A 24,369-nucleotide genomic window follows, 5' to 3' on the forward strand; every position below is an offset into this window, starting at 1 on the left:
CTCCAACACCAATACCGTCATCAAAAAAATTCGCTATGTGTTTTCGTTACCAGCCCCTGAGCGCGCTGTAAGGGTTGATAGTTGTTTTATGGTAACATTTCACGAATATTGGAAATCTTTAAGGGAACTAATCTTTGTGGAGCTTTACAAAGGACAATTCAGAGGTTTGATACCCAATTTCTGGACGAATTCTTTAAATTCTCCTAGGGTTTTATAGGAAAAGCTATTGCGCGATAGAACTTTAAAGAAAATTGCTCCCCCTGAAATTGTTTCCTAGGAGAGCTGAAAATCTGTAGAGCTATTGACTAAATTTTAGGCCAATCATTTTATCTGTAACCAAGTTAAGCTTTAGAATGTAAAGCAATATGCAGGGGTGAATGACGCCTAATAAAAACAACGGGAAAAGTTGATCAGAAGATATTTACAAATGTCATATTTTACAAAGGATATGGGTGTTAGAAAAATAACGACTAAAACTAACTGATGAACAGAGATGGCGATGATTTCTGTTATGCTCGCCTTTGGTCACGTTGTGTTTGTTAGAGGCGAGAGAAAAAAACTGGCTGAAAGAGACCATATTTATTGGAAGCTTATCGTGGCTTGGATCATGAGATTTTCACGTTTGGCTATGTTTCGAGAGATTTTTCTCCAATCATCGGGCAAGGTGAAAGATGCTTTTTCCACTGTTGTACTACACTTTTTTTTATAAGAATAGGCAAAATTTTTGAAGCCTTTGGATGTTCTTAAGTTTTTCCGTTTTAAGCCTAAAAATGTTCTTAAAATGATCAAAGCCACGATAAACTAACAATAAGAATATAGATTTTCTAAGACAGTAGTTGAATTTCTAATGTTTTGGGTAATGCACTGTCCGTGATATTCAGCGCTTGTCCCGGTTGAAATCCAAGATCTATAACGAAGAAAAGAATGAAGCCTCATTACCAGAAAGAGCAGGTCCAATGATAAATTTCAGAAGAAAATAATCAATTTTTTTTTACCTAGGTTAAAACACAACTAAAGTTTTTGGAGGTGACTAAATATTCCCGCAGTTCAGCGGGGACGTGACATTTTTGACAAAGTTACCAAATTGTTCCCAGATTTCTTTTTACCTAGGTAAGATTCTTTCCATGGTAGTATATTAGTCCATGTTCAGACGTTACAAATCCGTTCCGTTCCGTTCCGAAACAAGTGTAAACGTCAAAATTCGAAACGTCAAAAAAGAAGACGTTACAAAGCAATACAGATCGAAACGGTTTCGCTCAACTTTTTACATCGGAAAGGAACTGCTCTGTTTTCTTGCTCCGAACCGTTCCGAAACCAATATGAACACACTCGATCCGTAACAAAAATCATACCGGAGCGAAACGGAACAGTAACGTGTGAACATGGTCTTGGTGGCAAATATAAAGGTTGGTGAATGGTAGTCATCACCAAAGACCATGTTCACACACTATGGTTCCGTTTCACTCCGAAACGAAAAGAAGCCATTCTATTGGTTAAATTCAATCCTTTATAAAACTCAGTGTGTGGTATTGATTATAATGAGTACAGAGAGAACATTATATCACCGTTAGACCGAATTTTTGGGCGGTAGACTTTCTGTAGAATTCGAAGGAAAGCGAGAAAAGTAGTCAAGCATCTAACCCCTTCCTTAGCTTAGAGACATTTAGATAAAAGTAGAGTTTTGATGAATCTTATTACCCAAATTAGCAGCGAAAACATTACGTAATAACTAAAAAAACATGATAGCGGATCAATTTCTCAGCGCTTGTAATGTCCTGTGCTAAGATTATGTAATGTTTTTGGAGTTCATTATGTAATGTTTTCCAAGCTAAACTACCCGGCAAACTTCTTTTACCTGTCAACGTTTTGGAAAGGTTGGGTCGGGTGCTTGCCTCCAGTGATGGAATGTTCTAGAGAGTGAAAAATGTATACGAATTACCTACTTTTAAAATCAGAAAATATGATTCTAAAGTTTGAAGCAAAGCCAGCAATGTCAATCCATTTTCTATGGTCTACTTGAAAATTTCTAAAAGCTATACCATGTTTTCAATTTTCAAAAGAAAAATAAAATTTGAAATTAGCTCTGCCTTGGTATAGAGCACTTTGGCACCACAAGTTACTAATGTTGTCTAAAAGCTATACCATAAAACTTTGAGAGTGTAAGCATAATGGTTGCTTTCCATGCTGTATAAAGACACACAACTACAGTAATACTGAGATTCAATTTGTAAATAACATTTTTCGCATCAGAACAAAAGCCCTTCATAAATAACTGCGTGTAATAAGAGAGAGAAAAGAAAATTGCTGACATAGTATATGCTGACGTCAGCGTGACACTAACAAAAAAAAGTTGTTGATAAAGCTCATTTTATACCATGGCTTCTGTTATTTGATAATGATAAGAAACTTTGCTGAAAGAAGTGTCTTATCAACAAATCGTGTACATACATAATCAAAAATAAATAAAAGTGAATGAATGAAAAGTTTTCACAGATTGCACAGCCTCATCGTTCAATCTTATGTCCCCCCTAGCACCTTGCGTTAATAAGCATTTTTCGTTGGTTGAAAATAATGCATGAAAATCTTATAAAAAATTTGTGTCAATGTGGGGGTTTATTTCTTTCGAACAAGAAAATTAGCCTTACGAGAGAGAATTGACACAGAAGGAGCAGACTTGGATAAGCTTGAAAACAGCGTTAACTTTTTTCACGGATGAGTAGTAGTATCAAAGGTTAAATCTACGGAAATTGTCTGTACTTTGCTAAACATTACCGAGTTTATTTATGTGTGTTTTCCGGCGACGGGGACGGTAAGGTTCTAATTTTTCTAGATCCTGACCAACCGAGGATGACGGTAAATCAGCACTTTTACCGTCCTCGATTTTGCGGGGCAGAACAGCGGGTTATTCCAAATCGCTTCAGTCACTTTACCGTCCTAAAAAGCGTAAATACATAAACTCGCTATTTTCAAAGTGCGCCGGAGATGATCTCCTTCTTTAGAGCACGCTCCACAAAAAGCACTTCTCCATAGAGATTTCTTCACGTAATGTTCTACGCTACGTTAAGGCCGGTCTCCACATTCGAGCGAAATCGGCGACAGTTTTTTTCTCAACCTTTTTTGCCTGAAGAAAAGATTACGTCATAAAAAAGGTTCGCGCGAACAAAAAAAGTTGAGGGAAGTTCTACTTTTTTCATCCGTTACGTCAATTTTGACCAATAATTGCTTCATTTTTCAACCGACCAATGACCTTACAAAAACGTCAAAAAGTTTTCGCTCATGTCGCGCGGAAGTGGAGACAGGCCTTTAAACGTGAGATCTAGACAGTGTAGGTTGCTAAGAAGCAAAAGACTGAACTCCACACTGCTTACCGGAACATATAGAGTCTTTGTCTTGTCGCCAAACAGAGTCGTTACACCAGGATTTTTCAATTCACTGAAAATGAATTAAAAATTAACTAAAGGGATAATCAGATGGTTTTACATATTTGACCTGTAGTCAACGTTCAGTGGTTTTAAGTAAAATCCTCAAGTAGCTTCGTTTAACTATTCTCCAAAGTCGAGATATCACAATTTGAAATTTCTGAAAATGGGTTCTTACAGTTCTTACAGTGATATTCTATTGTTATAAGTCAAAAACTTGTAACCTTGGAAAAATAGTAGGCAAATATATTTTAAGGATTTGCTCAATATAATATAAGGAATTCCTCTCGTGTCAAATTATCTCAAACCATCTGATTATCCCTTTAACAGTAATAAAGTAAAACGTTTGTACAGAGAGTGACGGTAAAATCACGACGACGAACGAAAATTGAATAGGCTAGTGAGTTTCAACCAATCAAATTTCGTATTTTCACTAGCCTATTACAATTTTCGTCCGCCGTCCGTCGTCGTGATTATCCTGGTATGCTTAACCTCAGTAATGAGAGCAAGATAACAACAAAATTTGAACTATGATAGTACTTCAAGTTGGAAAATAGTAATATACAGAGAATGGCTGACAGACATCAAAAGGCACATTACTTCCTCTTACTCAAAGACATGACATTTAAAAATCGGATTAAGAGTATTTAAAAACCAACATTATCATAAACGGTTTCTCATTTCATTGAACAACGAATATCTTTATTTATAAGAATCGCAATTTGATGATAGAATCAATATTATACGCGGATAGCCCAGTATAATCTACACGTTTTTTTACAACAACATTCAAGCCTAACTTTTTTAAACTTTCGGATGATCTTAACTTTTTAGTTTTAAGCCTAAAAATGTTCTTAACATGTTCTTATTTTCACCATTTTATGAGTGTTTTTGCTAATTTTCTAAGAAAAAGGGTGTTTTGGAGTCCTTAAAATGTTCTTAACTTGTTTTAAAATTTTGGTCATCGAAGTCTTATTTTTCATATAGTTTGTTCCTATATAAAAAACGTGTAGAGTTTTCAGACAATTTATTCGATTGTTTTCAAGGGGTGCAGTTATGTAGTCTAATTTTTAGCCACTCAACTTCTCTAGTGACCAGTTTTTGCGATTGATTATGATTGGGTTGTTTAGTGATAGAAGAAGTTAACTGATTATTTCGTGTCTTATTCAATCTATCTTTATGTTATTAAAATGTTCTTGTTGTTGTCACCGTTTTTGAGGTATTTTGGTGCGATTTCCTAAGAAATTAGTTTTCTTGAAGGGGATAATGAGATGGTTTGACATATCCGGCCCACAGAAACTAACTGTGGTTAGTTTACTTTTTGATAAGGGACAAAATATCAACGTTTGATGGGGTTTATCTAAAGAATCCTACGATTACTAAAAAATTAACAAAAATGACGACAAATTTCATAAAGAACGACAAATTTCATAAAGAACGACAAATGTCGCCATCCACAACCCCGACCCATACGTATCCATTCCTCTTTGTTTATCACGGGAATTAACTACATATGGTTTAAAGAACGACAAATTACGCATGCGTGTTACAATGCAGGATTCTTTAGAGGAACAAAATGATTAGTTTTACAAAGCTTTACTGCTCTAGAAGAGACTAAACCTTGTCTTTATAACAGCCAAGTGCCTGTGAATATTCTTCTGAATTCTTCTGAATATTTACTATTATGGCCTGTAACAGGCTGAGGATTATTCTTAAAATGTTCTTATATTTGGTGCGTGTTGAAGCCTCGTTATTCTTATTACAAAATGTGTTCTACCTTAAAGGAAGAAATTTTGGCGGAAAGAAAATTTGGCGGATTTGGCCAAAATCCGCCAAATTAAGTTCTCGCCGAAATTTATTTTTCCTCCATCCGCTAAATTAAATTCCCACAAAATTTATTTTATTTAAAACGCATTCCCCAAATTGGTGCTATTTCAGGCTTTTTTGCTTATCTGATAACGATTTTAGCCAAAAAAATCCTGCAACCGCCAAATTAAATTCCCTTCAAATTTAATTTTTCAAGCCACCCGCCAAATTAAATTCCCTTCCAATCTAATTTTTTCAGCCATCCGCCAAATTAAATTCCCGCCAAAATTCCTTCCTTTAAGGTACATAAAGAAGATATCAAAGTAAGAACACTTACAATTCATTTTTGAGTTGTTCTATAACTTCGCCAAGGGTTGAAGTGAATTCCACTTTACGTTCGATAGGTTTCCTACTACACACTGGACAATCTTCCTAATGGATGAAAATTTCTTCTATAATATTGAGATGTTTTCATATTCGAGGCATTTTATTTTAAGTGGAGGTAGAGAGTCTATCCCCATATTCCCCTAACACCCTGCCTGGAAGTGCTAGTAAGTCTGTGATCGAAACCTTCACACTACCAATCGGCAGAATGTTAGTGAGCTTAAGTAAAGCTCAAATTGCAGATGTAGAACAATAAACTCGGTATAGAAATTTATTTCAATACACCTTCCTTATAGTCACTATATACTTTTGGTGTAATCATGGTACAGGCCCCCAATCTTGGACAATACCGAGTTTATGTATGTGTGTTTTTCTGCGACGGAGACAGTGAGGTTCTAATATGACTAGATCCTGACCAGCTGAGGAGTACGGTAAATCAGCACTTTTACCGTCCTTGATTTTGTGGGTCAGGACTGCGGGTTATCCCAAATCGCTTCAGTCACTTTACCGTCCTGAAAAGTGCAAATACATAAACTCCAAGCGTTAAGATCCATAACTCTTAAGATCTGTTTCGACCACGCCCTTCAGACAAACGGTACACAAATATGAAAACAAAAAGATACCTTCTTCTCTGCTTCGAAAGTGTACGTATAAACGCCCTGTGAATCGTTAAACACCGTGTAATTCTCCATGGTTTTGTAGCAACTGAATATAAAATGAAGTAGTAAGTAAGTAAGTTTGCGACCGCAGTTGGAGGCGACCCGAAGGCTCCTTTTTCGATAGCTATCTACCCAAAAGTAGGGGAGGGCGCCACTCTTTCTCCCTGGATTGCTTCACTTACCCTTGACCCTTCTCTTAATTGCTGAGCATCGAGTAGAGAGGCATCAAGTACCATTTTGGAAATCTGTGGTATGACCCGGCTGGGGGTTGAACCCACAACCTTGCGCACCGTAGCCGGATGCTTTACTACTGCACTACGATCGCTAAAATGAAAGAGCAGGGTAGAATAACGAAATAGAGAATTAGCAAATCTCGAAACTATATAATAATTAATGATTCGAATCAATCAATCAATCAATCAATCAATCAATCAATCAATCAATCAATCAATCAATCAATCAATCAATCAATCAATCAATCAATCAATCAATCATCAATCAATCAATCAATCAATCAATCAATCAATCAATCAATCAATCAATCAATCAATCAATCAATCAATCAATCAATCAATCAATCAATCAATCAATCAATCAATCAATCAATCAATCACAATATCACTCACCAAGTGATAGCTTTGAAGACTTCGGTGACACACATTGCTGAAAAACGAGAATGAGACAAAGAGGCTTAACTAGATTTTCCGCAAAGTCCATTTGGCTGAGACCACCCAACTTTGTCTGTACACAGACCCAGTGTCTACGGCTAATTTCGAAATTCATTGCCGTAGAGGCAATAGCGATAAACGTGAGATACACTCTGGTACAGAGTAACCCAACTTAGCTCATACATACGTGGATAATTCCGGGATACGTAATTTTTATTGAAGCAAGAACGTCGTATCGGTTTAGTGCTATATGGCTGAACCCCCGTCCTGCTTGTCAAGCGACAACTGGCACCTTTTTTGATCCAGGGGGATACTGATATAGAGGTCACAATTTTGAGTTGTGTTGTTTTTATTTATTCTAGACTGTGTAAAAGAAAAGTTTGGCCAACAGCACAAAATGAAATACAATACATCTACAGTTTTTCATTTTGCATCTGAATTATGTTCATAATTTTTAAGGGGTCAGCTGAGATGTCTACGTATAATGACCAGGGGATATGCCAAGGTGCAAATCAGTAGAAAAAAGGTGTAAAAGGTTTTAGACTTTTCCACCTTCATCTGACCTTTCGACTTTAATTTGACTACGTAATGACCAGGGGATATCGAAGGTGCAAATCAGTAGAAAAAAGGTGTAAAAATATTTTGACTTTTCGACTTTAATTTGACTACGTAATGACCAGGGGATATCGAAGGGGTAAATAAGTAGAAAAAAGGTGTAAAAATATTTTGACTTTTTGACTTTTAGTTTGACTTCAAAAATTTTCCGCCTAAGAAATCCGCTGATTCAACACACTAATTGATTTTTTCAGGCTTTTTTAAAAATGTTTTCTTTCGAGGTGAAGGAAAATTTATTGGAGTGATGTACCCCTCAGGGTCACCTAAAATATAAGGGGTTGCCTAAAATTACTAGGTATTACCTAAGGTTTCAGATGCATCATGGATATGCTAGAAATTATGCGTTACTAAGCCAATTTCAATTTAAAAAAAAATAAAGAACTGTAAAAGGCATCAGAAAACACCATTTTTGATTTTGGATACCAGCTAGGGAATTTACAACTACCTGAGTAATTTAATTTTGGGGGAAGCACAAAAAAATCATTTGTTTATTGGGCTTTCTGTAAATATTTTCAATATAATTAAATTTCGCCCTGGTTTTAAATAACTATTGTTTATAATATAAAGTTTAGGGGATTCTTAATCATTTAAATGATTTCAATAAAAATTCCAAATAAAAATTTAAAAAAATGTGTCGTCAAGTTTAAAATCTTAAATTTAAAATTAACATATTTTCGGACATTATACACGTTTTTTTATAAGAACTAGCTAAGGACATAAAATTTCGTTGGCCAAATTATTTAAAACAAATTTAAGAGTATTTTATATGATTTGAGGGCTCTTTATTAAAAACACCCAATTTAAATGAAGATTGTACAAATATACTCACTGAATGGAGAAAATAAAAATATTTGTAGAACATTTTAGGCTTTAGAAGACGCAGTGTTTTGAACTCTAAAAGTTGAGAACATCAGAGGGTTTTGAAAATTTTGTTGACCTATTTGTGAAAAAACACACAAATGTGAAGCTTTTTTGTTTCACTCAGTTTAATCTGCAAAGTTTGATATACTGTTTAAAGAATACGTTGAAATTTATATACTTTTCACTCGCTCCATTCACCCATCAATTGGCTCTTTTTACGCCGGCCCTTATTACGATAAAGCTCAACTTTTCCACGTTTAACGTAGTCTAACAAGCTAGACGACTAATTCAGACATATTAGAAATAAAGCAAAAAAGTAAATTTTAGTCGTCTAGAAACCTTTGTGCACTAACTCCAAACAAAAAAAAAAGTGTCAATATCGCAATTAAATTTTTTTCCCGCTCAAAAAAAGTTCTTGAAAATAAAATGTGTGTGGATTTGTGTGTTAAAAATGTTTCATTTGAGTTGATTTTATTTTGAGAGTTTGTTGTTGCTTGATAAATTATTTTTTCGCTACGCAAGTTTCTGCGTAGCTAGGCCCGGTATCTATAAGGCTGGAACACCGGATTCTTCCAGTCGTTTATACAAACTAAATCCCGTATCATTATTTGTGTTTATTATTAGTATTACATGCATTATAAACGACTCCAGTCTACGTTTAACGCGGCCCTAATTCAATTTCCGATCCCTTAAGCCGGTCCATATTACCAAAGCGACGAAAAGATTACACCAATAAGGGCCAGTGTAAAAATGACTCATAAAGGTATATAATTTTATAAGTACTATTGAGCGTTCATAGGTCACTGTCCACGATCCTCGCTATCAGGCATACTAATCTTTTTCCATGATAATAATAAGATTTGTGCTGCATCTCATCATTTCATTACAGCTATGATAAGTAATTGAATGTCTCTTCCCTTCAAATAAGATGACTGTCGTCCACTCAAAACCATAACACGTGTATTCATCAACAATCAAAACATTCCCCTCTTGAAGAAATTTGTATGGATTCTCCTGCTCTGTGAAATCGTTTCGATGTGTAAGGTACATTTTCCATTTCCCCCTTATCTGATTGTAAATTTTTTCATGGTATCTAGCATCGATGACTAAAATTCCATCTTTAGTTCGTCTTCGTGCTTCTTTTATCGCATTTCCAAAGGAATCAACAAATATTGGTTCACAGCCTGCTGGGAAGTTGTCCGGTGGCATAACGATACCTTCTTTGTATTGATAACTATTAATGAGCGCTTGAAATTTTGTCCTTTCTACGATCTTTCGCGAATTACGAAAATTCTGCGAGAGATCGAGAAAGCTGAATTCGTCTTTCCATACTTGAAAGTTTTTGTAGTACAAATTATTAGTCGAAGGAACGATCCACAAGAAATCGACCATTATTTTCCTTATCGATTCTTTGTTTTCGGTGTCAAACTCATCACAAAACAGGGCTTCGATGCCATCTTGATTAATTTGTTTGATCAGTTGCTCGTGGTTAGTTTCCTATTAAAGATTGAAAACATAGATATTATTGTTAATATGAAGTTAATTAAAAGCCTATCCCAAAATATTGGCAGTCCACGCATTTTGATACGTAAACCTAAAAAGAAAAATGTCCAATTAAAAGAGAAAGGTCGTTCGAATTTTGGCCAGATGAATTTACTGTATTTTGAACAGTGAAGATGGAAGGTTAACCAGAAAAAAAGGTAATGGCATTATAAAGAGCTATATATTGTAAAAAGTGATTCTTCTTAAAATGGTTTTCAAATCTAATAGTGTGAGCCAATGGTGAAATGATTGTGCACTTTTTGCAAAAAGCATGAAATTTTGCACAGACCTACTTTAGACCTAAATAAAGGATTTCAGTCCGGGAGCCCAAAAAATTTTTGCCTTTTTTCCCCTTTTTCAGCCGATTTTCTGCTGACATCAGCTAAAAATCTTTGGCCTAGAGGTCATCTTTGAAAATATGGTCATATCATATATCGTTGGATCGGAAATTGTTTGTAGATTCCAAAAAAGGATTATCTCATACCGTAAAAGTCAAGCCAATAAAAGTTATTCATCCCTAAAGTGAGTGATGACGTCATCAATTTTTTTTGGCTAGCAGCTAAGTCTTTAAATATGGTCATATCATATACCGTTGGATCGGAAATGTTATGTAGATTCCAAAAAAGGATTATCTCATACCATGAAAATTTAGAGAAAAAGAAATATCAATGCTCAATGTGAGCACAGTATTTCTGTTAGTAATTGGGCTTAAGACTTGTAACTCCCACTTTAAGCTTCTGGAACAATATGAAACATTGTTACATACAGTAAATCTTGTACAAAATGCTAACGGGCAAATTATCGATCTTTTATACACTATTATGTCTAAATAACGGAAGATCGTGGTCGATCGTGATTCATCTTTTGATCTATATAGCGTTAGAAAAATATATTAAAAATTTCGAGAGCGACTGTATTCACTTCATTGTAATTAAAAATCTTTTAAAATCTAGAGTAGATATATAAACAAAGTAAAAAGTAAGATAAACACCTTTAATACATAGTCATAATGGCTTTTATATACACATTTTAAGAACAAATTTATTTTCATTGGTAGACCAGCGACTGAGTCGATTCAAGACCACTGAAAGATCGAAGGGGTGACTAAAACGACAAATATACTTTCCCTATGAGAACCAACAAACGATAAAACGAACAACCTAGAAGGGTATATCTTTTGTCCTAAAATAATGTAAACAAACTTCAAATACCTAAACTGAAACACATCTTATAAATGCAGTCAATCTCGCTCGTATTCACCTTTACACCTGCAAAGTTCAGTACACAAGAATCCAGAGAATACACATTTACAACGCCCCTTAATCCTTTCTCTAGATCACACGAACATTTAATCAATTGTCTGAAAACAGGAAGATCTGTCCAATTCGGGATGTAACTTCCATTTCGCACGTTCCATCCCCAATCTTCCGGAGATGGAAGAGACAGTTGTTGTGAGACAGTTTGATGTTTTGTTGTAAAGTAGTAATGTGAAGCGCTCGATAATAGGCAGTGACTCCTCTACGTCGGATAGTGATGGTCGGTTACTCAGCTTTTCGAAAACAGAAGTAATTTCTTCGAACGACTCCCAAACTTTCCATGCTGAATCCTTTGAAACACGTGAGAAAAAAGATACTTGATCGCAGCCTGTAAAGGCATGGAAAAATGGAAGTGCTAAGGCTTTCGACTGACCAATTTCAGAGAATATTTTGTGAGCTGGAATAAATTGCCGATGCTTCCCCGTTCCAAAATCGACCCATAACTCTTCCAACTGTTCTTTCAAGCGGGCCAACACGGAGACTGCAACATCTGTATCCACGAACAACAATCTTCTTTCGGCCTTGTAATGACATGTCGCTTTCATCAGATGATTTAATGACATTGCTGTTACTTGGTGACAATACTTTGTTTCAGCGACATCATGACCTGATAACATTGCTTCATTTCCTGATGATGCCACTCCGCTACTTGAAAGAGCTTCTGTCCAGCCACTATTCTTTAGAAAATCACCTATACATCCCATCATGACCATCTCGATGTGTAACGCCCCAAGCATCAATACCAGTTTCTTTTCACCATATAGCGAAGGATGCTGCCACTGGATTTTCTTTGCGATCGCGTACAAAGGCTGGTCAAGACCAATCACTGCTGCTTGTCTAGGGTTTAAGAAATTGATTGACTTCATTAAAATGTTCAGCAAATGCTTGATTGTAGCTGGTGACTTGGAGTCGTCTCGTAGAATCGGAAGCATAGCGGACGTATCTTTGCATGTAGGTGGCTCTTGATTTACTGAATGATAAACAGCCCATGATGATTTGCTAGGATTGTCAAGCCATTTTTGATCTTCGCTATAATGACTCCTGCTATTATAAGCTGTCAAGCCTTCAAATTGAGCAAGAAACCTTTCCTTGAAGCGAGTGCTGTGCTCCCTTGTTTCAACAGTTACACCAAGCTTGGCAAGCTTTGTAGTATAAAGCTTTACCAGATCAGACAACTTGAATGTGGGTATTTCATCATCAGTCGATGTCAGATGAGTTTCTTCTATGAAAGTTACAACTTAAGCGAATGCGATTCCACATAGCTTGTGATGAAGTTCTGATTAACAACCACCAAGTTGTTTATTTGTTCTCTTTCTATACAGATCAGTTTCGATGGTACATGGCATCCTGAGCAATCATATCACCATTTTGAAGCTTTGCGTAGAGAATGGAATCTTCGAGTAGCTTTGCACTGGTTCGAACACGATGGTCAGGTCTATATGATTGAGCCAGATGCAACGCCCCTTCTTCTGTGTTTGACGGTTCGTTGCAAAAGAAACACGTGGCAATTTGAGATGGTTGTTATGATTGAGACTTTTGCCGTGTTACTAAAGATAAAAAACATTATAAAAACTTGACAAATTCGTGCAGAAAAAATAAAATTAACCTTAATAAACTCGAAAAGCTAAAAAACAACGGTAAAAATAGGTTAGAAAATTTAAAATTAGTTACTTAATTTAGTTAATTAGTACCTCTGTCTGTCTTGTCAGATTTCTGGTATTTCTGAATCGCCTTGTTTTAAGCTTTTCGTTAAAATGAAAATTAGCTTCATTTCTGATTAGTGAATCACCCAATGCAACTCCCTCTTTCAATTTGTCTATGTCTAGAGGCACTGGTAACATGTCTATTGAATCAAACTTTGCTATTCTTTTTCATCTGTGTCAGTTTGACAAATAAAGCAACTGCTCCAGTCCTCTTTACCATCACTTTCGTCGCGTTTGGAACTCTTTGGGCTTGATCCACCAGGATCAGCAATTATAACACTTCTTCTCTTTGACATTGTTATTCTTTATTTCTGTATCTACATTTTTCTTTATCTAGCTCCTAAAAGAAAGAAAAATAGAATGTAAAAATATACTTATGTTCTGCTCTTGCTCCAAAGATAAGTTCAAATGGTAATCGCAATCCAATAACATAGCTAAAGACTTAGTCAGAGAGAGCCAGAAGAGCAACCTAAAATCATTTGTGAAATAACCTACAAAGGAAGATTATGAAGTACAATAAAGATATTAGAATCATCCCTCAACATTTGCACCCCCCCCCCCATTAACACCAAAAAATCACTTCTTTGTCGGAAATACCGTGCTCACATTGAGCATTGATATTTCTTTTCCTCTAAACTTTCAAGGTATGAGATAATCCTTTTTTGGAATCTACATAAAATTTCCGATCCTCCAACGGTATATGATATGACCATATTTACAGACTTGGCTGCTAGGCAGAAAAATTTGATGACGTCATCACTCACTTTGGGGATGAATAACTTTCATTGGCTTGATTTTTACGGTATGAGATAATTCTTTTTTGGAATCTACATACAATTTCCGATCCAACGATATATGATATGACCATATTTTCAGAGATGACCTCTAGGCCAAAATTTTTTAGCTGATGTCAGCCGAAAATCGGCTGAAAAAGGGGAAAAAAGGCAAAAATTTTTTGGGCTCCCGGACTGAAATCGTTTATTTAGGTCTAAAGTAGGCCTGTGCAAAATTTCATGCTTTTTGCAAAAAGTGCACAATCCCTTCAAAATCTTGCACCATTGGCTTACACTATAACTGTGAAAGTTGGATAAAAATAATATACAAAAACCACTGACCTGAACGATTATCTCTTCCACTTTAATCCCGTGCTTTTCCTCCAAATCGACCTTCATTCGAAAGTAAAGCATGGTGTGCATATGATAATATCTTTCTCCCAGTGCATACATGACTTTGCCTTTATATTCCGGTTGTTTATTCAATTGTATGGCTTTGTCTCTCAGCAAAATACTTTTACCCACACCAAATGGGCCAGAAATTATCAGTCTGTTATAACGTGGATCATTGTTGTTCAATGCCGCCATCTGTTGGTTGGAGTAAAACAAAATGTTGTCACTAGTTGAAACATTTTGGATGGCGTCTTGGATGTACTCTACCCAGTTTGAGCTGGTTATGGGTGCAACTAGGTCCTTCTTGGAAACGTGAATCGAAAAGACGATAATCTTCAACAGCTTTTGAACTTGATCGAGTGGAGTCGGTTTTTGAGTGATTTGAACGATTGGGTAATTATCGAGGATGCTCGCCAACCATGGTTTGATTACAGTCCCCATGGTGATGAAATGATTACTAGCGATTGAGATGGAACTGTTTTGGACACAGACAACGGGGAAGAATGTCCATCCAGGTTGAAGTTGGTCACCTAATCTTTCCTCGAGTAATCGATGGTTCGAATCCAATTGGTCGAAAACTCGATCGTTGGGGAGTTCGCGTTTCATCTCTACGGAAATGATGAGTTTTCTTTGCCAGGAAATGATTAAGAAATCTGCTTCTTTATGCATCTTGTTTCGAACATTTGTTAAAAAATTGACTGACGAAAGGACAACTGTGTCCTGGAGAATGCCATCTTTTAACGGTAAAAGTTGATTATAAAACCAATGTTCTAGTTGTTCTCCCAACTCTGAAAACTCCAATCCGAAGATCCATCGAAGGTTTGAATCCTGTGGTGGGTTCTCCTCGATCTTTTGTTTAAGAAGCTTTTTGAAATTCTTTTTGCCTTGACATTCTCTCAGAAAAACCTTCAGTGCTGGTTCTGGTGTGGTCGAAGGGATTTCATTGATGCAAGCTTGAATGAAACTTCCTCGATCTGATACAGTAGAAAGTAGATTAGCATGCTCAGTTTTTAGCACAACAACAACAAGATACATGATTTTGAGATTTACAACCCATTGGTCAAACGCATTCGTGTCAATCCGATTCATATCATTTTGTGTCTGCATAAAGTTTTGTAATTCTTTGGTCAACCAATAACCTGGTGATTTTATTTTCAAATTATCCAAGAGTCTATCAATATCTTTCTTGACTTCATAATCCAGAATGGCAACGGTCGATTTCTTTGAGTATTGCTGTGAAACAAACGTTGGGGGTATGAAGACAGCCTCGTTTACATCGTTCTTGAAAAGTGCAGAATCGCCGTACTCTCTTTGAAGGAGGAACATGGCAGCTTTGATCGGGTCATTAAACGTAAGGGTGTTCCCCAAATTGAATTGTTTGGCTTGACGACTCGATACAGTTTGGTTGTTCCTGATGATCTGCCAATACAATGATTTATTTGGGTCACATTTTGTAGGATCAATTGGTTTTGGTTGCAGTATAGATAATTTCTGTACGATAGTTTGGACACCAATAGAACTCGCCATCTTGTTTTCAAAATAAAAAACACACAACATCAACTTTCTCTCTTACGGTAGTATTCCCTCTCTTCTATCTTTCTATGATCGATTTCTTGATCGACCAAGCGATTTAAAAAAAATGGCATTATGTTTTGTGTTTATCAAAAAAAATTGAGAGGTGGAATGTCCAATTGGAATTTCCCATTGAACATGCTTCGTTGATATGAAAGCGAAACTAAAGACGTTGGGAAATTTTCAATGGGAGGCCCGGAATCTTCGAGTTAGGAATTCTCGAGTTATAAATTTTCGAGTTAGCTAAATTATGACGTCATAAAAGTGCAAATTATGACGTCACTCGACTCTAACTCGATTTTGTCATTTACAAAAAAGGATTTTCGAGTTAGGATTAACTCGAATTTTATTTTTCGAAAAAACTTTTCGAGTTAGCTAACTCGAATTTCTTTTTCACAAAACCTTTTTTCGAGTTAGCTAACTCGGAATTTATTATTTTAATTTTTATTTGTATGGTAGTACGTAAATCAAAATAAATTCGAATGTTTTTATTCAAAATTCGAATGTTTTTATTCATAATTCGAATGTTTTTATTCGAAATTCGAGTGTTAGTTTGGAAATTCGAATTCTTAGCTCTACGGTCGTCGAAGCTCCAAAATACAAATATGAATAAAGTAAGACACTCCAATCTCTTCAAAGGAATTGAAGCTTTTCGTATTAGCATATAAGTGCCACTCTCGGGAGTTTCTAAACATCGACAAGAAATAGCGACCACGACCGGCGACCAGATAAATTTGGATTATCGAGTTTATCTGCTCTCTCCACCGTAGAGAATGTTTAAATCAAGTCCTCAGAATACAAAAAAGTGACCTTTGAAGTACTAGTAACCAGTCATTTTCTTGACAAAGTGACACTATTTGACAAAAATAATATTGACAGGGTCATTGATGTTTGTAAGCTTTGTTCCACCAAATATTTTAATTATGCTGAATGAGATGCATTTTGTATAAAGGTATAAATGGATAGAACTTGTCAGTAGGAAAAAATTGGGAAGGCCAGTTTTAGAGATATAAATCTAATCAATTATTCTATTGTCTTTATGCTGACAAAATGACTAATTTCGACAGAAATGACAATCTGATGATGAAATACAAAGCTTCTCAAACCATTTTCAAAAAGTTTTGTGCCACTAATTATTTTGATGCTGATAATGCAAAAGGATAGAAATTGACACCATAATCAAGCTCCAAGAGCGTCGAAATGGTTGTTTTACGTATTTGGCACGTGGCTTTAAATAGATGAGACAGGGGTGACCTTACTTTTCAATATAAATTTAAATGATTAGGAGAGACACTCTACGTTGGAGAAAGGGAAAGAACTCGATAACTCAAATTTATCTGTTCGCTGGTCGTGGTCGCCGGTCTTGGTCGTCATTTCTGGTCGACGTTTAGAAACTATAAGGAATGTGATCTATCAGGGGGATCAGGGTCAGAATTCGCCGGAAATTGGGCCGTCGAAATAGTTCGGTGGAATAGTCGTCCGGCCGGCTGAAATGTTATCTGGCCGGCGGAAAATCGGCCTTCGGAATAGTCATCCGGTCGTCGGAACAGTTATCCGGCCGCCGAAAGAGTCATCCGGCCCGCGGAAAATTGGCCGTCGGAAAAGTTATCCGGTCCACAGAAATTGAGGTCGAGTTATTTTTTTCGAGTTGTTTTTTTGAGTTATGAAAAACCGTGTTGTTGCGTCCTTTTTCGTAATTTTTGGCTTGATTATAATAACTTTATCAACAATCTGGTACTCGGGAACCGAGTTATAGAATAGTATAAAATAAGGAAATTTGAATAGCTAATCTAAAAGTTATTCAATTTAAAATAAGCGAGTAGTTATCAACAGAAAACAACTCGAACAATTAAAGTAAGCAAAAAAAAAACGAGTAACGATATTGATGATGACAATGACATCATAGTTAAACCAAAATTTACAGAAAATGTTATCATAACTCGTTTTTTCGTAGCTCAAAAAAATAACTCGTAACTCGACCTCAATTTCCGCGGACCGGAAAACTTTTCTGATGGCCATTTTTCCGCGGGCCGGATGACTATTTCGGCGGCCGGATGACTATATCGACGGCTGAATTTCCGGCGAATTCTGACCCTGACCCCCCCCTGATAGTGATCTAACGTTTAGAAACTCCCGCCACTGTCATTGTTTGAATGTCCAATTGGAATTTCCCACTGAACATGCTTTGTTGATATGAAAGCCAAACTAAAGACGTTGGGAAATTTTCAACGGTACACCTTTACGTAATATTAGCACATAAGTGCCACTGTCATTGTTTGAAGTCCATTTGGAATTTCCCACTGAACATGCTTTGTTGATGTGAAAGCGAAACTAAAGACGTTGGGAAATTTTCAACGGTACACATTTTCGTAATATTAGCACAAAAGTGCTGACTGTCATTGTTTGAAATCGCATTATTTTTTCCGTCCTGGAGCTAGGGGCGCCGCAACGGGAGAAGACATAACTTGGACCCCCCTATATGGACCCCAATATGGACCCCATTATGGACCCCAATATGGACCACATTATGGACCCCCTCAAAAATGGCGGGAAAGCATTTTGGTTGATTAAAGAAGATTTATATTTGACCATCTGATCATTATTTTGTAAAAATAAGTCATTTTGTCAACGTAAGGACAATAAAATAATTGATGAGAATTGTATCTCTAAAACTGCGCTTCCCAGTGTTTGCCTCTTGACAATATTCATCTATTTATATCAAAGGCATCTCATTCGGTACAATTAAAATATTTGGTGTAAATAAAGCTTGCAGGTATCCCACTTAAGTGCCTGTCAATATTTTTGTCGAAAAGTGTCACTTTGTCAGGAAAATGACAGGTAACGTCTTTCTCGTGGAAGAAACACGTCCTTTCAAAACTTGAAGTTATGTAATGCTCTGCTCATACGAAAATAAAAATAAAAATAATAATAAAAGTACTATTTTCATATCTCTAAAACAGCTCTCTTGGAGCATTTAATGTTTTCATTACATCACAATCTATATCCATTTGCACCGCCAGCATCCTATTGAGCATGAAAAAAACACTTGTTGTAAATTGGTGTATACACCTCATATTTTTTGATAATGTCCTTATTTACATAACTTAAGTGTCATTTTTGTCAATATTTGGGATTGATGATTTGTCATTGAAATCTTCTAAATAGCATATTTTGTATACATCATTTCCATTGCATATATTATTTTCATATCATAAATTATATGATACGAGCGCGTTACAATCTTTCTGGTCTGTAATTTGTATGACCTGTGCCCTGTGTCTAAAAGACACGTGTGACCTTATGTTCTAAAACATAATTTCAAAGTGATTTTTGATAATGAAATGATTTTATTTCAAGAAATACAAATAAATAGCCGGTCTATGAAATTAAACATGTGGTAATCATGATACAATTCGACCGCGTGGTGTCGTGATGCAATTTGCAATTTTTGAGGGGGTCCATATTGGGGTCCATAATGGGGTCCATAATGGGGTCCATATTGGGGTCCATATTGGGGGTCCAAGTTATGTCTTCTCCCCGCCGCAACCGCATTTTATTAGTTGTAAAAATGGCAACAATAGAAAGAAAAGGGTCGGTGGAAAACATGAATCCCATCCATGGACTACTCCATTGGTGTACCTGTTAGAGTACCCCGATATAATTCACAGACCAGAATGGGAAAACTCGTTTCTTGAATTATAGACCAACGATAAAACGAGTTCCAAAATAAAAGTTAGATAAATCTTAAGGGAAGAAATTTTCGCTGGAAGATATTTTTGGCGGAAATTATTTTACTTTCCTAATAGAACAAATGTCATTGGCTGAAACTGACGTAATCTTTCAACTAACCAATCAATTATCGCCATACTAGCCCGTGTTATCTTATGAAAATAGAAAACAACAGGCTTGATACTAATCCGAAACGGAAAATCGGGAAATTAGTCTGTCTTTCTTTCATCTCTCTTTCCTCTGGTCTGCAAGATTTCTACTCAAATCGATTTTTAATGCATCGAGAGCGCTAGACAATATTATCTTGCTGACAAAATGAAAAACTTCTAATTTCTAGATTCTCATCATGTTATTATGTTATGGAATCACTTGAATTTCAAATAGAAGTCACCTACACAACTAAAGAAATCAGCAATTCTAAAATTTTCAAGCTCTAGGGCATAAAAACTAATGGAGTAGTCAATGGATGGGATCCATGTTTTCCACTGACCCGAAAGAAAATGCAAACTAAAAGATCAGAAAAAATACCAAGCCAATCACGAGAAATACTCATTTTCCCTTAAAATGACGAAAGGGATTTTTCCCCAAAAAGAAAATCCGATTTTTACGGCCAAAAATAAATTTCCGGAAAAACTTTTTAGAGAACTTTGCCCTCTGTCTTTCTGCCAAAAATCAGAGAAAACTAATGAAAAAATTTTGCAAAAAGTCCGGTAAGTGTAAACCGCAGGTTACAGGTTGCAGGTTCGCTTATCTACTTTTCGAAGAAATAAAGAAAGGCTTTGATTCTAATACTTTAATCGGATTAAATTTTGCGATTTTGCGAATTTTTGCCCAATTCGCAAATCGTTTTGCATTGTTCATTAGTGAAATTTTTGAAATCGTATTTTCACCCAATATATGTCAAAGTATGTGTAAGCTGTTTGTGACGAAAAAGACCATTTTCAAGGCTATACCCATGGACAATCATCAATTTAACACCTTGGACACTAAAATTTACCCCTGGACAGTCCAAGTTTACCATAACATGGCATTTTTTTTGGAATTTTTCGGAACCCAGTAGTTCGCAATAATATTTAACATGTGATCAAAATATCGATTTTCCAGGTTCAACGCGCAATGTTTATCACATGACTTGCGTGATCACGTGAGGTAATGAACACTAGGTTTCGGGCAACATCTTTTTAGACGTCGTCGCTTTTTAGATTGTCAAGACTGGAGATATTGCATGCGATTTTGTTAAGGCTGTAATTTTCGTGAGGTCTGTAAAATATCTGCTGTTTTGTGGCTCATTGCATCATGTTACTCGAACTCCTAAAAAGTGGTCTAAAACACCTCCAGAAGGAAGTTTTTATTTCAAAATAGTAAGAAATTTAATAATTTTATCTCAACAATTATTTCTATTGACTTTTAACAGCTTTGTGACCTGTAACCTGTAACCTGCGCTTTACACTTACCACAAAAATTTTTGTCATTGGATTGGTCGTTAACTATTCAAACAAAAACTTTTATTATATTTTTCTAAAGAACGCGTCATCTCTATTGTTTTGAATAACCAATTACGTGAGCATCTTATAAAAACTTCAACACAACTGGAGAAGATGCGGATTGGCGGTATTTAATGGGTGAAGGACGGCGTTCAAACGCTGGAAACAAGGATATAGCGCCTTGTTTAATATGCTTCATGACAGCTAGGGATGAGTAACCAATCCCTCTTAATCGGGAAGGGGGGGGGTTAAATTAATAGACCTTTGCAAAAATTACATCACGAACATCACTTGCCTCGTATTCAAACAATTAATATGGTGATTATATCACTTTGAGATATTAAATGATTTTTTTATGAATAGAAAGTAGTTTTAATGAAATCCGCTGGGATTTCAAAACGAGGCAATAATTTCAAAACGAGGCAAGTGATGTTCGTAACGTAATTTATGCTAAGGTCTATACTGCCAGCGGTCACACTGAAGAAAATAAGTACCTGCAATTACTGCATTAGTTGAGGCGACCGCTGGGATGATATTTTTGATAACACCCTGTGTCAAGCGATAGTTTACGCCTTCGATACCGTACTGTTGCGCTCGCTCAGATGCACGTTGGCAAATCCAAGCGATGTGGTCAGGGTTATCCCCGTCTATGTTCACACCACCTTAAATTAAAAGAATATGAACTTTTGAAGGATAGAGAGACACTTGCGTTAGTTAATTCACAGATATCTTATATGAAACACTAGATAGAGCTTCCCCGTCCCTAGCTGGAGCAAAATAATCCGCCATCTTTGATGAGTAGACCATAGTTTAGTGCAGGTAATGTTAAAGATTAAGTCCATTCTCTCGCCTCGTCGCTTCACGTAATTCAGATTTATTTGTTTGGTTGAATTATAACCTACTTTCAGCAAAGATGGCGGATTATTTTGCTTCAACTGCCATTTTATGAGGAAAACAGAGTAGATCTATCTTTGTTTATACATCTATATGTAAGATATCTATTAACCCCGCTTCCCAGAGTCGATTTGTTCGTGTATACCCAAATCTACCTATTAGGAGAGCATGCCACTGGGAAACAGAAATAATTGAGCCCGTTCTATGAAGTTTAACCTCTCCTCACTATGAAGTATCAGTTCGCTTTGAATAGGCCAAACTGACTAATATCAAAGAAGCTTACCACCAAAGGGGAATTCTTTTGGCCAGACAACTATTTTGATATATTCGATACAATGTTCCGGTAACCGAGGCGTTTCTGCTAACGTGCATAGTGGGAAGTTTACCTTAAAACGAAACAATATACAATTCAATAAAAGAATAATAAGGAATTTCAATCATCCCATTTGCGCACGACACGCTCTGCTCTGCTCTAAAAGGATGTGGTAAAAGTGATGTTCTGGTCATGTTGTTCAGACAAAACAATCAAAAACCGCTTTCGTAGCCATAAGACGGAGGACAGCTGTTCAGAAGACTAAAATGTTTATTATTACTTTAGAAGCACCTTGTTAGCATCTTGTTATACTAGTGAGACAAAATCCTAAGGTACCTAAAGACTATTCCCTTTTGTTTAAGAATACAAACCGAATCAATAATATATCCCGCTTATTAATCGAAAGGATTCTCATTTCCTGGGGAATACAAAACCACAAGAAAGTTGAAGATGATATAAACTTTTGAGGTAACAAAGATTGCTGGCAAAACCAGGGAAAGCACAGAATTGCACGGAGAAAACTTCTCACCTGTTTTGGATAAAGATCGAGGTTGCATTCTATACAAGCTGTTCGTCCGGGGTATATGACCCTAGCGTTTCCTTTGAAACCTGGGCAAAATATGTTTGAATCATTATATCAAAAACCGCTATTAGCTTTCTTTTGTAATTATTTTTACAGACATGTCTTCTTATGGCATTTAATACATAAAACTGTATTGGATTTGATACATAAAACTGTATTGCATCGATTCGTCTTTGGTACAATTTAATTTGTGCTAGTAATAACATGGTTTGGAGGGTGATTTGGGATTAATAACCCCGAGGTTCATTGAAAACATTTCAAAATTTGGAATGTTTTCAGTAAAACAAGGGCTATTATCACCAGAAATATATAATCTATAATCGCTGAAATAGATTCTGCAAAATTGCACCGAGATAGGTGAATCGGTCCCAATACCAAACTTGAGTTTTTTATTTGGGCGGGGTAAAAAAAACAGGGGACGACGTGCGAATAAGCGGCGCTACTAGGTCCAAAAAAAACTGAGCCATCTCATATGATGCCAGTGTCACTTGAAGGGTTTATACGCGATCACATAATTGTCATAAACACATTAGTAACAACTTTATGAAAACCATAATGAATCATAAAAAGACAATACCTTATCGGGGAAAAACAATGTCGGAGTTTTATTTAGTCGGGGTTTTTTTTTCGTCGAGGAAAAATTTCGTCACCTAGAGGCATTTTCGTCACTTTTCCCCGACCAAAATTTCAAATTCGTCACTTTCACCCGACTAAACTGTCCAAAAGAAATGGTTTCCTTCACTAGCTCGAAAACAGATCTTGTAATTCGACGTTTAAAGCACTAATTTCGGTAAATAAAGGTGTAAAAAAATTAGATTTGAATTTTGGTTGCGGTATAAAATTTCGGGTAAATGTTTGGTCGGGGATAAAAAAATCGGGTACAAGTTTTAGTCGGGTGATAAAATGTCGGTGTAATAATTCGTCACCCCCTCAAAATTTTCGTCACTTTCCCCCGACATTTTTTCCCCGATAAAGGTATAACAAACCTTCAGTACCGCCGTCAACAATAGGAATGAGTGTTCCAGGTGTGATTGAACCATCTTCCTCGTAATTCAATAAAGTATGCTGAAGAAAAATGAGCAAGAAAAGCATTAGTTAGAAGTTTGTAATCATGACATGATGCACCACTGTAATACACCTTTTTACGGCCAGCTGCTTCGTATAAAAAGTCACCAAAACTTCGAGTAAAAAAACCATCTCATTGGCTAAAAGCAAAAACATAAACAGAAAAATGTCCAGAGTAAAAGCACAGAAAGCACATTTTTTTTCATACTCTGCACATTTTTTTGTTTATATGCTTTTGCTTTTAGCCAATGGGATGGTTTGTTTACTCGAAATTTTGGTGAAATTTTATACGAAACGGCTAACCGGAAAAAGGTGTATCATCTCACGTAATAATACAACTTTTTTCGTATCCTACCCAAACCAATCAGGTGATGAGATAACAGAAGAAATTGCAGAGGTGCATTATCATGAATAGGTTTCTTGAACAAATTATATTCTGTTCATACAGAAGGGTTCGGCGATTGGTTAAAAAATACCAGACCAAGTTTGGCATATTTGACCTTGAGGGGACTAAGTTTCGCGTTCTGAGGTGTCTACCACGGAAATTAGTTCTGCGAAATGCAATTTTTTGCTATAAATCCTCGAAAACT

At 36.1% G+C, this 24,369-nt stretch overlaps 1 protein-coding gene across 1 annotated transcript in view; it reads right to left on the minus strand.

The window, feature by feature from the left end:
• Window positions 1-802: 802 nt before the first annotated feature.
• The window catches only part of LOC136800804 (NEDD8-activating enzyme E1 catalytic subunit-like), a 29,012-nt gene continuing 5,445 nt past the window's right edge, over window positions 803-24,369 (minus strand). Inside the window, exons 8-17 of the mRNA XM_067057460.1 lie at window positions 23,701-23,779; window positions 22,661-22,740; window positions 22,102-22,204; window positions 21,419-21,586; window positions 6,895-6,931; window positions 6,233-6,314; window positions 5,563-5,657; window positions 3,369-3,432; window positions 1,856-1,910; window positions 803-907 (exon numbers count right to left, since the gene is read on the minus strand). Of these exons, the coding sequence (XP_066913561.1) occupies window positions 825-907; window positions 1,856-1,910; window positions 3,369-3,432; window positions 5,563-5,657; window positions 6,233-6,314; window positions 6,895-6,931; window positions 21,419-21,586; window positions 22,102-22,204; window positions 22,661-22,740; window positions 23,701-23,779 (846 nt within the window). The 3' untranslated portion in view covers window positions 803-824. The remainder of the gene's footprint in view (window positions 908-1,855; window positions 1,911-3,368; window positions 3,433-5,562; window positions 5,658-6,232; window positions 6,315-6,894; window positions 6,932-21,418; window positions 21,587-22,101; window positions 22,205-22,660; window positions 22,741-23,700; window positions 23,780-24,369) is intronic.

The sequence above is a fragment of the Clytia hemisphaerica genome, unplaced genomic scaffold (assembly GCF_902728285.1).
Source record: "Clytia hemisphaerica strain Z4C2 unplaced genomic scaffold, Clytia hemisphaerica genome assembly, whole genome shotgun sequence".
NCBI classification, from domain to species: Eukaryota; Metazoa; Cnidaria; class Hydrozoa; order Leptothecata; family Clytiidae; genus Clytia; species Clytia hemisphaerica.